This window comes from Hevea brasiliensis, chromosome 2, assembly GCF_030052815.1.
Source record: "Hevea brasiliensis isolate MT/VB/25A 57/8 chromosome 2, ASM3005281v1, whole genome shotgun sequence".
Taxonomy (NCBI): domain Eukaryota; kingdom Viridiplantae; phylum Streptophyta; class Magnoliopsida; order Malpighiales; family Euphorbiaceae; genus Hevea; species Hevea brasiliensis.
This window is the reverse complement of record NC_079494.1, coordinates 76,470,547-76,485,078: the sequence shown is the minus strand read 5'-3', so window position 1 is coordinate 76,485,078 and position 14,532 is coordinate 76,470,547. Positions and strand designations below refer to the sequence as shown.

At 34.4% G+C, this 14,532-nt stretch overlaps 1 protein-coding gene across 1 annotated transcript in view; it reads left to right on the top strand.

Annotated features, from left to right (window-relative positions):
* Window positions 1–13,581, top strand: part of LOC110648200 (exocyst complex component SEC8) — a 61,192-nt gene extending 47,611 nt beyond the window's left edge. The window contains exons 19-27 of the mRNA XM_058135801.1: window positions 8,602–8,796; window positions 9,047–9,132; window positions 10,137–10,278; window positions 10,555–10,632; window positions 12,341–12,442; window positions 12,585–12,659; window positions 12,854–12,949; window positions 13,034–13,083; window positions 13,169–13,581. Coding sequence (XP_057991784.1) covers window positions 8,602–8,796; window positions 9,047–9,132; window positions 10,137–10,278; window positions 10,555–10,632; window positions 12,341–12,442; window positions 12,585–12,659; window positions 12,854–12,949; window positions 13,034–13,083; window positions 13,169–13,256 — 912 coding nt within the window. The 3' untranslated portion in view covers window positions 13,257–13,581. The remainder of the gene's footprint in view (window positions 1–8,601; window positions 8,797–9,046; window positions 9,133–10,136; window positions 10,279–10,554; window positions 10,633–12,340; window positions 12,443–12,584; window positions 12,660–12,853; window positions 12,950–13,033; window positions 13,084–13,168) is intronic.
* Window positions 13,582–14,532: the final 951 nt, after the last annotated feature.

The window sequence follows — 14,532 nt, the reverse complement described above, 5'->3', positions numbered from 1 at the left end:
GCTATTTTCTCCCTAATTCCTCTTCTTCTACATGATAAGGAAGCTTGGTGATGGATTCATAACTTAAGCAAAGTATTATTAAGGAGGAGTATTGGAAGTTATGAGATTTTTCCTTAATTCATGGGATATAATTTATGAGAAAAATATGTGATTGATTAGCAAAATTATTAGCTTGATAGATATATATATATATATATATATATATATATATATATCTTGTATCTTTCATTGCAAATATAGAGTTTCATGTATTATGTGAAACACACAATAAAAGTAAATAAAATGTTAACCCTTATGAGTTTTTGTATTTGTGGACGTAAGCTCTCGATAGTCGAACCACGTAAATCCTTCTTTTGTTATTTTCTCCTTTTTATCATTCTAAATTTCAACAATAAATATATTTAAATTATAAATGCTCGAATAGGCTTGTGAGACACTCGGATCAAACATTGTAATGCTCAATCTCAATTCAGTTGGGTTAAACCCATGTCAAATTCTAATAAGTTTTTAGTTTAGTCTGAGTAGCTCATAAGTAAGTTGTTTACACTTCTATGTGGATATAAAAGAATGGATAGGATAAGGAATTAGAACATTTGTACGCATGTGGAATTGGCACCTCTTAAGGGTTAGTTTAGACAAGAGAGATTGAGATGACATGTTCACATGCATTATATGCTAACAAATGCATCAGTGTTGAAGGTTGAGCCCATTGAAATGTAGGATAAACTTAGGATGATGTGCAGGTAAGTAGTAAGAAAGGCTATAGTGGCTCTAGATCTTGTTGAAGATATGTTGTCAAATTGAGTGAAATGGATGAAAAGGATCCATACAGATGACTTGATGTAGAACAAGAAAAACAAGAGAGAAATTCTTAGAATAGTTTGAGATTTAGTTTCTCTTCAATTTGAGAATTTGTTTCTCAGTCCAAACTACGTCAGCTGTTAGCATCATGTCATCACTACAATGTTAGCACCCGTCGGCAAATTTTGACAGTCTCTCATTGAGTCCGATTGAGTCCGATTTTGGCCTCCATTTTCAGTAGATAAAACTTCGAAGGGCTGAAATTTGAGTGTTTCAGTGAGATACCACTGTTATCAAAGGCATCACCCGAAGGGAAGAAAGGCACGACACATCATCGAGGCATGCCCTAAGGAGGCCAAGCGCAGGAAATAAAAAAAGAAGGGGGGGGGGGGGGGGGGGATGGGGGATTCTAGGGTTTCTTTTAAAAGCCTGTCGGCAATACCAAAGAAAGAGGAGAAGAAGAAGAAGAAGAGGAGAAGAAGAAGAAGACCCAAACCTATGATTTCCAGCCGCTCCAGCCAAGTGTGTTTTAATTTTGCTTGTTTCTTCTTCTTCTCTCTCTTTCTCTCTCTCTCTCTCCTTCTCTCTGTTTTGTCAGTGCACTACTGCACTTCTTTTTTTTTTTTTTCCTTTTCTTCCATGCTCTCTTCGTCCCATATGCCTCTTTCTCTCTCTCTTTCTCTCTATCTCTATCTCTTTTTTCTTCTGCCATGCTCATATGTTTTTTTTTTATTTTTTTTTATTTTTTTATTTATTGTCTAAATTTGTGATTTTGTTTAGTGTGAATGTGAAAGAATGTTGACAATTTGGCATGTGATGTCCATTTGTTGAGACTTGAGATGCTAATTCCGTTACTCTAAATTTCTTATTAGTTATTAGCTTTTAGTTTTATGATTGATTTAAATTGAGTTCATTTTCTTATTGTTAATTGCTATTAAGTCTTATTATAAATTATTAGAAATATTGTAATTGAGTTTATGACTATGTTATCAAAATTATTAATGTCTATTATTATAATTGGATTATGATATTATAAATTGATTTGTATATTGCATTGTTGCTACTTGCTATTAGGTGCATATGGTTTATACTATTATAAATTATTAATTTTCTTGTCTATAGTTTACTAGTTTATTAAATTTTAACTTTTAGGAGTTTATTAGTGTCTTTAACTTTTAGTAGTTTATTTTTGCCTCTTTTGGATTGTAAAATTATTATTACTTGAATGCTTGTTAGTTATTATTATGTGGTTTTATGTTACTTGAAATGTGAGAGAATACTTATAATATTTTTAATTTTTAATAATTTTTTTTTTAATTTTTGCGCCTTAACTCGTTTGGGCACTCATGCGCCTTGCGCTTAGACTCCAGGACACCTTGGCGCCTTGGTACGCCTTGAGCCTTTAATTACTATGTGAGATACGCTTTTTCTAATTACAATGTCATGTTGTCGATTTACATCGAGAGACTACAAGAATTGATAACACAAAGTTGATATTGAACAACTAAAAGATGAAATTGATTACTACAGGGTTGAATTACGTATCTTTATTATTGGTTAAATAAATATATTGGTAATTCCAACGTATATTATGATTCATATTATAAATATCAAGATTTTCAATAAAATTTACAAGGTAGAGGAAAAAAAAGAATATGAGATGAGGGGAAAAGAATAAGAATTCACGATTTCAAGCATTACAAAAATGAAAGCAGAGCTTGATGGCATGCTTAAAGTGAAAGCAGTGTTTGATGATTTATCAAGAGTTGTTAAAGATTTAACGCAAGAACAACAAGAAAAGCTTGAATTCAAAACGCAGCTTTAAGATGAAGTTGAAGATGAACAAGAAGAAGAATTCGAAGAGCAAGTTGAGTCTGAAATTGAAGAACTTGAGCAGAAATCATTTGAAGATTTGATTGTTGAGTGCTCACATGTTGAAGAACCTCTTCTAGAAGAAGTTGATTGTTGTGGAAAGTCAATAACTATATTATTTCTCTATATATTCTGTATTCTGTATTTCTATTTAGGATTTCTTATTTAGGATTACTTCCTAATTAGTAGAACACAATTATAGGAATCAATTGTATATATATACCCATGTACAGATTAATTAAAATTAAGGAGAATCATCTCATTCTACATGGTATCAGAGTAGGTCATCTATCTAGGGTGACTATTTGTTCTCACCACCCAGCTCAGGAGAGACCTTGGCCGCCGACCGGCCGTTTCGACCCCCATCAACATCGCCGGCGTCACCTCAACCCTCTCATTCCACCATTGTGTGCTGTTGCCTGATTCAGTACACCATTAAAGGACTTCTGAGGTTTGGCTCTTAGATCCTATTTCGGTATTTGTTTGATTTGTGATTTTGGGTTATTTTGCTGCTGTAAGCACTTTGGATTAGCGTTTCGGTTAGTTTTCTTTGTCTCAACAAATGGTAGACAATAAGAATGTTATTTCTAATGTGATTCCGGTGATGACTAAGATCACGGAACACAAACTTAATGGTTCGAATTACCTGGAGTGGAGTAAGACTGTTAGGGCCTATTTGCGTAGCATTGATAAAGATGATCACCTTACTAAAGATCCACCTACTGATGATACATGACAAACTTGGCTAAGGGAGGATGCTCGGTTGTTTTTTTGAACTTCGATTCTGATGTGAGGTAATTAGTTTAATTAATCACTGTGAATTTGTTAAGGAATTGATGGATTACTTAGATTTTTTGTATTATGGTAAAGGGAATATCTCCCGTATTTATGATGTTTGTAAGGCATTCTATCGTGCTGAAAAAGAGGATAAGTCTCTCACGGCTTATTTTATGAATTTTAAACGGGTATATGAGGAACTTAATGTATTGTTGTCTTTTTGTCCTAATGTGAAAGTTCAGCAGGCCCAACGGGAGCAACTGGCTGTTATGAGTTTTCTTGCAGGCCTTTCTTCAGAGTATGAGACTGCTAAATCTCATATTCTCTCTAGTTCTGAGATTTCCTCTTTGCATGAAACGTTCACACAGGTCCTTCGTACAGAGAGTACCCAATCTTCACAGCCTGCTAGTAGTGCTCTTATTAGCCGTAATCCAAATGGACAACAGGGTAATAGAAGAGGAAGTAGAGGAGGAATTATAGGCAATAGAAGTAATCAGCGTAATGGAGAGGCTAGTTCTAATCAGGACTCAAGAGGAGTCATTTGTTATTATTGTCATGAGTCTGGTCATATAAAATATAATTGTCCGCAACTTCAGAGAAAAAATTAGCGATCACAGATGGCAAATATGGCAGTAGAGGATTCTACAGTATCTTCCTCTGAGAAAATTGTTTTAGTATCTACAGAGAATTTTGCACAATTTTCCCAGTATCAGGCATCTCTAAAGCCTACCAGTTCCCTTGTCACTGCGATCGCTGAGTCAGGTAAATCCACTATATGCCTTGTGTCTTCCTCATCCAAATGGGTCATTAATTCTGATGCGACAAATCATATGACAGGTAATTCTAGTCTTCTATCTGCTTTTCAGTCTAATCTGAGTTTCTCTACTATTACTTTAGCTAATGGTTCTACTTCTTGTGTCATGGGTTCAGTCTTCTTTGTCTTCTGTTTTGTGTCTACCAAAATTTTCTTTTAATCTACTTTCTGTTAGTAAACTTACTCGTACTTTAAATTATTTTGTTTCCCTTTTTCCTTACCAATGTTTGTTTCAGGATCTTACAACGAAGCAGATTATTGGTAGAAGACGCGAGTCAGGTGGTCTCTACATTTTGGAAAATCATATACCACGGTCGCTTGTTTGCTCAAGTACCTTAACACCTCTTGAAGCTCATTGTAGATCGGGCCATCCTTCTTTGTCTACCATGAAAAAGCTGTCCTCAGTTTTAGTTTTTATCAGTACTAGAATGTGAGTCGTGTCAGTTTACAAAACATCATCGTTTGCCTTCTGTGTCTAGAGTCAATAAACGGGCTTCATCCCCTCTTGAGTTAGTTCATTCTGATATTTGGGGTCCTTGTTCTGTTACTTCTAAAATTGGATTTCGTTATTTTGTTACTTTTGTTGACGATTACTCTCGTGTTACCTGGTTATATTTAATGAAGAATCATTCTGAGTTGTTTTCTGTCTTTTGTGCTTTTTGTAATAAAATCAAAACTCAATTTAATATTTCTGTGCGCATATTAAGAAGTGACAATGCCAAAGAATACTTTTCAGCACAATTTCAGTCTTATATGACACAAAATGGCATTCTTTATCAGTCTTCCTGTGTGGATACCCCATCCCAAAATGGCGTGGTCGAAAGAAAAAATCGGCATCTTCTTGAGATAACTCGTGCTCTTCTTTTTCATATGAAAGTTCCTAAACACTTTTGGGCGGATGCAGTTTCTACAGCATGTTTTCTGATCAATCGTATGCTGTTTTCTGTCCTTAATGGGGATATTCCTTATACTGCTTTGTTTCTTATCAAATCTTTGTTCCCTGTTGAACCCCGTATTTTTTGTTATACCTGTTTTGTGCGTGATGTTCGTCCACAGGTTACTAAATTGGATCCAAAGTCTCTCAAATATGTTTTCCTTCGGTACTCTCGGCTCCAAAAAGGGTACCGCTGTTTCTCTCCTACTCTTAATCGTTATCTTGAATATGCAAATGTCACACTTTTTGAGTCCACTCCATTTTTTTCTCAATTATCTGTGTATGAGAGTCAGGGGGAGGAGGATGATCTCTTAATATATACTGTCCAACCAATGTCTAGTCCTTTCCCACAGCCTGTTCCTTCTGTCTATAGACCTACTTGACCTCTCATTGTTCACGTTTATTCTAGAAGATTGGAGATTCCTGACTCAGATCCTCTACCAGCTACTTCGTTGGGAGATCCTGTACCTCATACTGATTATGATTCTGATCTAGACTTACCCATTGCTCTTCGTAAAGGTAAATGTTCATATACTTGCCTTATCTCTTCTTTTGTTTCTTATAATCAATTGTCTTCTTGTTCTCGGTGTTTTCTTACTTCTTTAGACTCTGTTCCTATCCCTAATACTGTTGGTGAGGCACTGTCTCATCCTAACTGGTGTGCTGCTATGAAAGAGGAAATGGAGGCTTAAGATGCTAATGGTACATAGGAACTGTTGCCTTTGCCCACTGGTAAGAAAGCTATTAGTTGCAAATGGGTATTTACAGTAAAGGTAAATCCTGATGGTTCTGTGGCTAGGTTAAAGGCACGCCTTGTAGCAAAAGGATATGCTCAGACATATGGGGTTGATTACTCTGACACTTTTTCTCCTATAGCTAAACTTACTTCTATTCGCTTGTTTATCTCTTTAGCAGCTATATATGATTGGCCCCTGCATCAATTGGATATCAAGAATGCTTTTCTTCATGGTGATCTTCAGAAGGAGGTGTATATGGAGCAACCACCTAGGTTTGTTGCTCAGGAGGAGTTGGATAAAGGTTGTAGGCTTCGGAAGTCTCTTTATGGCTTGAAACAAAGTTCTAGGGCCTGGTTTGGGAGATTCAGTGAAGCAGTACAGGAGTTTGGTATGCAAAAGAGTAAGTGTAATCACTCAGTATTTTATAGGCAATCTGAGGCTGGTCTAATTCTCCTGGTAGTCTATGTGGATGACATTGTCATCATTGGGAGTGACTCTGCAGGTATTTCATTTCTTAAAACCTTCATCCAAACCCAGTTTCAGACCAAAGACTTGGGATTGTTAAAGTATTTCTTGGGTATCGAAGTTATGAGAAGTAAGAAGGGTATTTTCTTGTCTCAAAGAAAATATGTTCTCGATTTATTGACAGAGACAGGAAAATTAGGTGCTAAGCCTTGTAGTGCACCAATGACTCCAACTTTACAACTGTTAGCAGGGAATAGTGAGTTGTTTGAAAATCCAGAGAGATACAGGAGATTGGTAGGAAAATTGAACTACCTTACAGTCACTCATCCTGACATTGCTTATGCCGTTAGTGTGGTAAGTTAGTTTATGTCTTCCCCAACTATTGCTCATTGGGAAGCCTTGGGACAAATCTTGTGTTATCTGAAGGGCGCTCCGGGAAGAGGTTTGTTATATAGTAATCATGGACATTTGAATGTTGAATGTTTTTTAGATGCCGATTAGGCTGAATCTAAGGTTGACAAGAGGTCAACTACTGGATATTGCGTTTTTGTTGGAGGAAATTTGGTTGGTGTCTTGGAGAAGCAAGAAGTAGAGTGTAGTTTCTCGTTCTAGCGCTGAATCCGAATACAGAACTATGGCACAATCAGTATGTGAGGTAATGTGGATACTTCAATTACTAGATGAGACAGGTTTTAAGACCTCCCTGCCTGCGAAATTGTGATGTGATAATCAAGCTGCTCTCCATATTGCTTCTAATCCGATGTTTCATGAGTGGACCAAACATATTGAGATTGATTGTCACTTTATTCGTGAAAAAATTCAACAACAGATCATCTCAACAGGACACATCAAAACTGGAGAGTAGTTAGGAGATATTTTCGCAAAAGCTCTGAATGGAGCTAGGATTGACTACATTTGTAACAAGTTGGGCATGATTAACATCTATGCTCCAACTTGAGGGGGAGTGTTATGGAAAGTCAATCACTATATTATTTCTCTGTATATTCTGTATTCTGTATTCCTATTTAAGATTTCTTCCTAATTAGTAGAACACAATTATAGGAATCAATTGTATATATATACCCATATACAGATTAATTGAAATTAAGGAGAATCATCTCATTCTATCTCATTCTACATTGATGAAGCTGAGCAAGAAAAGCACGAGGAAACTCGTCTAGAAATTTAAGAAAATTAAGCCAATCAAGTCGTGTCATGGAGACTTTGGAGACTCATATGGAAATTGAAGAAAATCAAGTCAATAAAACAATGGAAATTGAAGATTTTCAAATTTCGTTGTTCCTACTGAATTAAAGAGCCTTTCAACTATTGTGAGTTTATCGATACAAATTTATTGCTGTCTTCCAAGAAGATATGACTTTGTGTTCTCCTCACTTGGTTCCTAAATCTTTGGCAATGCAAAACTCAAAGTTGAGTTTTCTCCAACCCATGGAGAATGATGTAGTATTAGAAGAAGAATCAACTTAGTATACTTAGGAATTTTATTCATTGTAGAATTAGGAAGTTTAAAGTTTTATTATTTAAGAATTCTATTATGAGGTTTATTATTACTTTTCTAGTTTATTTTATTTAGGATTTCTAATTAGTATTTGACTAGGGTTTCTAAATCCTAATGTGATCAGGGCTTAGGTTTTCTATTGTTTAGTAGCTTTGATCATTATGGTTATCATTGACAATTATATGAAGTTATTGAGAATCTCTTTTACCTCGAGAATCTGTTTCTCTTGTTCTTCCTATTCTACATTATGACCCCAACTAGTTTGGGATTAAGATTTAATTAAGCGTTCAGTTTTATTTTTTGAATAACTTTGTGAATGATTTCATTTACAATTCTTTGCTTGATTTTTGCTTATTTAACAAATGAGGTGAACCTGAGCTATGAATCTAAACGGGCTAAGCCTAAACATGCTAAAGCTTGGTTCAATTTGGCTTAATTGCAGTCATAAGAGCAAGAATAGTGGTTTTTTTGGTAAAAATAACATAGTTAAAAATAATAACAGAAATATAAGATAACACTCAATATAGGTATATAATGCACAGATACATAACCTCAATGCATATGGAGTATGTGTTTAGTAAAATTGAAATGAAGTTTCTTGCCTTGTCATTAATGTTGCTGAAAAATCATGCAATCACCTATACTTTCTTTCTGTTAACATTTTTTGTTGGTCATGTTTTAGGCAGTTCTGGAGAAGCAGAGTTACATGCTGATAGGGAGGCATGATATTGAGAAATTGATGCGTCTTGATCCCGCAAGCTCATGTTTGCCAAATCCACTTGGTAAAGCAAATATGAACAATGCCTCAGATTCTGAATCTGCCAGTATCGAATCTGAACTGATTGAATTATTTTTGAATTTGCGCCCTATCAAGCAGGTAATGTAATCTTTCATCCAATTTGTTTTGCTATGTGCTAGGCTTTTTTTTTCCTCCTTCTTTAACTGAGTGATGGAGCATGTGCAGTAATTGCAAGCATTTGTGATTTCCACTTCACTCTCTTACGGGCTTGCAGATTTTAGTTTTCAACAGATTTATTATTTTGTTGAGTCTTTATGAGGTGATACTTACTGCAGAGATTCCCTCTAGTATGTGTACAGGGGTTACACATTGATGTTTCATGTTGCAGGAAAATCTAATTCGTGATGATAACAAACTAATTTTGCTAGCATCCCTTAGTGATTCATTGGAGTATGTAGCAGACTCAATTGAAAGGCAAGTTCTTATGTTTCCAAAAATTTATCCTGTATTGTTCTTTGTCTACCCTCATGGGGTTAAATAGACAAGTGTGCAATTGGAAAAGTAATGCTAACTTGAGAAAACATGATTCCTTCATTTTCAATTTTGTTTGAATATTTGTCCATACTAATTGTTTTTGGTTTCTGATCCTGTGGGATGAATTGATCTTCCTGGGTTGGTGTAACCGTTACCTCCTGTTATTTTATTATTATTCATCTTAGAAGTGTACACGTGCTATTTCCTTGATGCGGTAGGCTTTTCCAACTCTGCGTTTTAGGTTTAAAGTTGCCTATCCTATACGACCTCTATTAGTGGACTAGCAACTAATTGATTCCCTCCCTCCTATTAGTGGGCTTAACAACTAATTGATTTTCTCCCTCCTGTTGGTGGACTTAACAACTAATTGATTTTCTCTTCTTTAGCATATCAATGACCTTGACAATAAATGGATAATGCTGCCTGGTCTTGTGTGGTACCCTGTTTCTCTAGGCTACTCTACTTCCTCCCAGCTGGCAGCTGTCATGCTCAAGCAACATAAACCCAACCACCGCCCCCCAAAAACCCAAAAAAAAAAAAAAAAAACCTTCAAATCCAGGTTAAGTGATCTTTCTTTTCCAAAAAAGAATTTATCTCCAAATTGTTCCAAGAAATGCGGATGGAGCAACTTTCCACAGGCTTTATCCTTCAAAACATGCCCAGCAAATATCAAGACTACCATATATGTCCAAGATAATGACGTCATCAATTGGATATTGCTGTTTATTATACTTTGATTTTGTTGTAATATATGCTTTCACTTATTTTTTTGCTGTGATGAATGAGATGCATTGTTAAGGGCTTATTTTGTCTTATGTCCAGTGTGGAATTCACTGTTTATGCCAATGTGACATTTCAAAGCAGAAAATTTTTCTTTGAAAAATTTTCAAATGAAAATCATGTCCAATAATTTATATGAAACAAACAGTTAACGTAATATGCAGGCTGACTTTAAGAACGTCAAATCAAGTGGAAGTGAATGGCAAGAATCTGGCATCATTTGCAGATGATTATAGAAAACTGGCAATTGACTGCCTGAAGGTTTTGCGTGTAGAGATGCAATTGGAGACTATTTTCCATATGCAGGTTTGAGAAATGTGTAGTTAATGAATTCTTTGAATCAATTGGGTCTGAGATGATTCAAATTGTTAAATTTGGAGAGAGTGCTAATTACACTTTAATTTAGTTTCATACAGGCTTATACAAGTGATTATGTTGCTTTACACTTCAAAATGATTCAATGTTGCACCCCAACCATTTATATGATGCCCCTTTATTTTGTGTATTTTCAATGTCGGACATTTTTGGCCCAATTCATTTCCCAGCACAAACTAATTCTACATTGTAAATATCTTTAAATAGGAAATGACAAACAGAGAGTACTTGGAGGACCAAGATGCAGAAGAGCCTGATGACTTCATAATTTCACTCACAGCCCAGGTTTGTATCTTTATCTACCGCTTTGGTGAGAATTATCATAGGTTTCATATTCTTGCCTGAACTGATGTGTTCTTCTAGAACCAAAGGGTTGGTGTCTGCATTTATCTTTGACTGCTATTTTGATTATTTATTTTAAAATCTTTGTTTCTGGGGCTGAATGTCTAACATGTTTCATTGTTAAGGAACTGAAAGGCTGTGTAAAGAAATTCAGTAATGCGCGCAAAAAGGAATTGCATTTGATAGTATTTGTAGATTCATCTAGGGTTTGTCAAACCTTTTTCCCCATAGTTTAATAATATATGTACCGATTGAAGTGAAGTTTTGTGGATATGCTTTTTTAGATTTATTGTTGTGGGAAAGAAACTGCATCTATGCCACAGTTGGAAACTAGGTATGGTGGGCTCTCACGACAAAGGGAATTGACTGTGAAGTTTTTGGTTAAGCCATTGGTTCTACTGGTGTTGTCTTGTTCTACACTTAGTAGAAAGCTCCTATGAGGCTCCTAAAAGTTAAATTCATGTGGATATTCATTGCTGCAATTGTAAATAATCTAGTTTGTGGTATTTTTAGATGCTTCTGGGGTTGTCTTTTTATTGGATTTCAGGAGTGCATGCTAATTTGTTGGGATATTCTACAGTTGAATTTGATTATAGGAGAATATGAATTATTTGTTTGCTGCCTTTTTTTTTTTTTTTTTTTGGTAGTAAGCTCTACCGAGGATTGAGGCCCTTTAAAGGAGGACCTTAGTTCATATAGCAAGACAGCATGCATTCTGTTATTGATAATAATAGTTAACAATAGGAGAATAATCATAATGTGCATTTTAAAAATGGTTCATGTGGAAATTGTATTCTGCAAATGATAGAAGTTTTTGTTTTAGCACTCGAATGCACACTTCTTTTTTGCAGCTTGTATTGTCATGTGACCTGTTCTCTACTCTCAACACACAACAGAGACTTAGTTCTCATGTCTACCTTGATATAATTTTCTTGGATTTTTTTTTTTTAATATTTTTATTAATATAGGGTATTTCTGAAATTTACAATTTTTTTAAACCTTTGACAGTTTTGACTAATGGAAAAAGGTGAAAAAGTGAATCAAGGGACTAAATTGTTGATGGGATCAAAAGATAGGGAATAACTAATCTGCTTTTAAAAATACAGGGACAGAATTATTAATTTTATCAAACCTCAATGACTAAATAATAATTTACTGTCTTCTTTTGTCTATTTCATAAAAATTGCAATCGATAGAATGTGAAATTATGTACACAGACATTTACATACTTGTCGTATGGAGCTACATGTGTATATATACCAAACTACTAGTTGATACAAATACGCACAAAATGAGCTCAGTTTGGAGAACGAACAATGACTAAGTGGTGAGGTCTAGATTCTTGTTTAAATATGGCCTTTTTGAAGAAGATACTATTTGTGAAACTGAGGAAGGGGGATCTTAGTTGCTATTTGAACTTCATGATTTGCAAATGCATTGACAAGATGCAAATGAAGAAAGATCATGGAACCTTTCTGTATACTATCGTGCTTCTTGATCTAATTATGTTAACTTGAGCATGTATGCTGTAATTCTAAAAGCATATGCAATGTTTTAGGAAAGGAACTGACATTGAATTCCTTTCATCTTTGTTCTGTATGCTGTACTTTTGGAATCAAATTTTAATTGTCCTCCGTTTCTACAACTTTAGATAACACGTAGGGATGAGGAAATGGCACCTTTTGTGGCAGGAGTAAAGCGGAATTACATATTTGGTGGAATTTGTAGCGTTGCTGCAAATGCATCAATCAAGGTTTGGATCTATACTTTCCTGAACATTTGGTTAAGACCATGAAGTTTTTGTGCATTTTTCTTTCCTTCTGCTTTTAGATTTGTGGTTCTCTGTATATTTTGGTGTCCTTTGTGCGCTAACATTTGGAAACATAATGTCTTAGGCTTTGGCTGACATGAAAGCCATTAACCTTTTCGGGGTTCAACAGATATGTCGAAATTCAATTGCACTGGAACAGGTAAACTTTATACTTTAATGCAGTTCATCAGGCCCAAATTTGCTTTCTGAAATTTGGAATCTTGTTTGAAGTTTATTGTATGTTAGGGGAGGGTCATTAAATTATTTAAGCCTAGCTGAATTGCATATTTTATCGCTAAAGCAAATGCAACTTGCATTTTTAATATGAAAGTTTTTACAATATTGGCATTACAGGCCCTGGCAGCTATTCCATCAATTGATAGTGGAGCTGTACAGCAGAAATTAGATCATGTCCGCTCCTATTATGAATTATTAAATATGCCATTTGAGGCAAGTCAGCTGAATTTAGTTTCTTTTCATTTATAATGATTATTTATGCTGCAACTAGATGACTGTTATATCCATGGTTTGCAGGCCTTGCTTGCTTTCATCACAGAGCACGAGCACTTGTTTACAGCCACAGAGTGGGTTGCTATGTCTTTATCTGTTTATTTTAGTCAGACTGAAAAATAATATTATATTAAATAACACATTTAAACGTTTTTACAGGTATGCTAGTCTTCTAAAGGTCCAAGTCCCAGGAAGGGAGATTCCCCCTGATGCGCAAGATCGAGTAGCAGATATATTATCCCGTTAGCTTTTCTATTGGTGGATGAGGATTGATTTATCATGTAAAGAATATAACTTCATCCAGAATGTGGTGCCGGCAGAATTGATCGATAATTAGATGCAAAAGCCAGCTTAGCTTGTGCCACGTGAATTTTTGCCGTATATAGTAGACGCAAGTATCTTGCAATTTCTTCTGTTGTCATTTGTTGTTAGTATGCTCGTGTTTCTTTTGGTTTCCGGTGGGGCTTGTCAATGTTGATGAGAGAATGTTAATGCGATGTAAGCTTCTTGCTACTCCTTTTAAATTGTTCATGACTGGTCTTGCTCTTGACTATTAATTTTAAATTACTCCAGGCCTCTTAATTAATAAAATGGGATAATCTATTAAAAAAATTAAATAAATTATTGGCCTAAAATTAATTTTTACTAGAGTAAATTATTTATTATTTTATTTTGTTAACATAATTTAATATTTATTTTTATATTTTATATTTTAAAAATTTGTGTTATAAAGTTTATTAATGATAAAATTTAAATTTAATTTAAATTTATATTAACATTTTTAATAATGATATACCTATAAAAATTAAATTAAATTAAATTATTTTCCTTTATATGGTTTTTATTAAGGCTGTGTGCGGTTATCGGGGAATCGAACTAAACTAAAGAACCATATCGAACTGATAGGAATTGTATCAAATCAAATTTATTTTGATAATTTAATTCGGTTTTGATTTTTCACTAAGAAACGGATTAGAATCATATCGAAACTAAATTAGAATTGAATTTATATGTATGTTTTTTAATATTTTTAGATGTATTTCAATATAATTATATATATTTATATATGTATATATGATTTTGTTTAATATTATTCTTATGATTATATGCTAATTTAGATGAAGAGAGAGACTTACCGCTGTTAAGCTCCTTTCAACTCTTCAAGTCTTTCACTTTTCCTTGAAATTATTCCTCCTAATCTTCTTATCAAGGCTAAATTAAAAGTTTTTGGTGGAGTAGCTATAAAAATTAGGGGTTAATTTTACGGTTTTAAGAGCTTAAGGTGTTCATCAATGGTGAAAGGAAGAAAATGGATAGGGAGATTGAGGAATTCGGCCACTCTTGGGAAGAAGAAGATAATTTATCTTCTTTTTATTTTTTTAGTCTTTATTTATTGATAATTATCCCACAAATTTATATAAATTAAAATTATAAATTAATTAGGTCATGCTTACTTCATGTGATGTCATAAAGCACTTTAAATTGAATTTTTCTTTTCTTTTTCTCTTCTTCCCTTATACCTC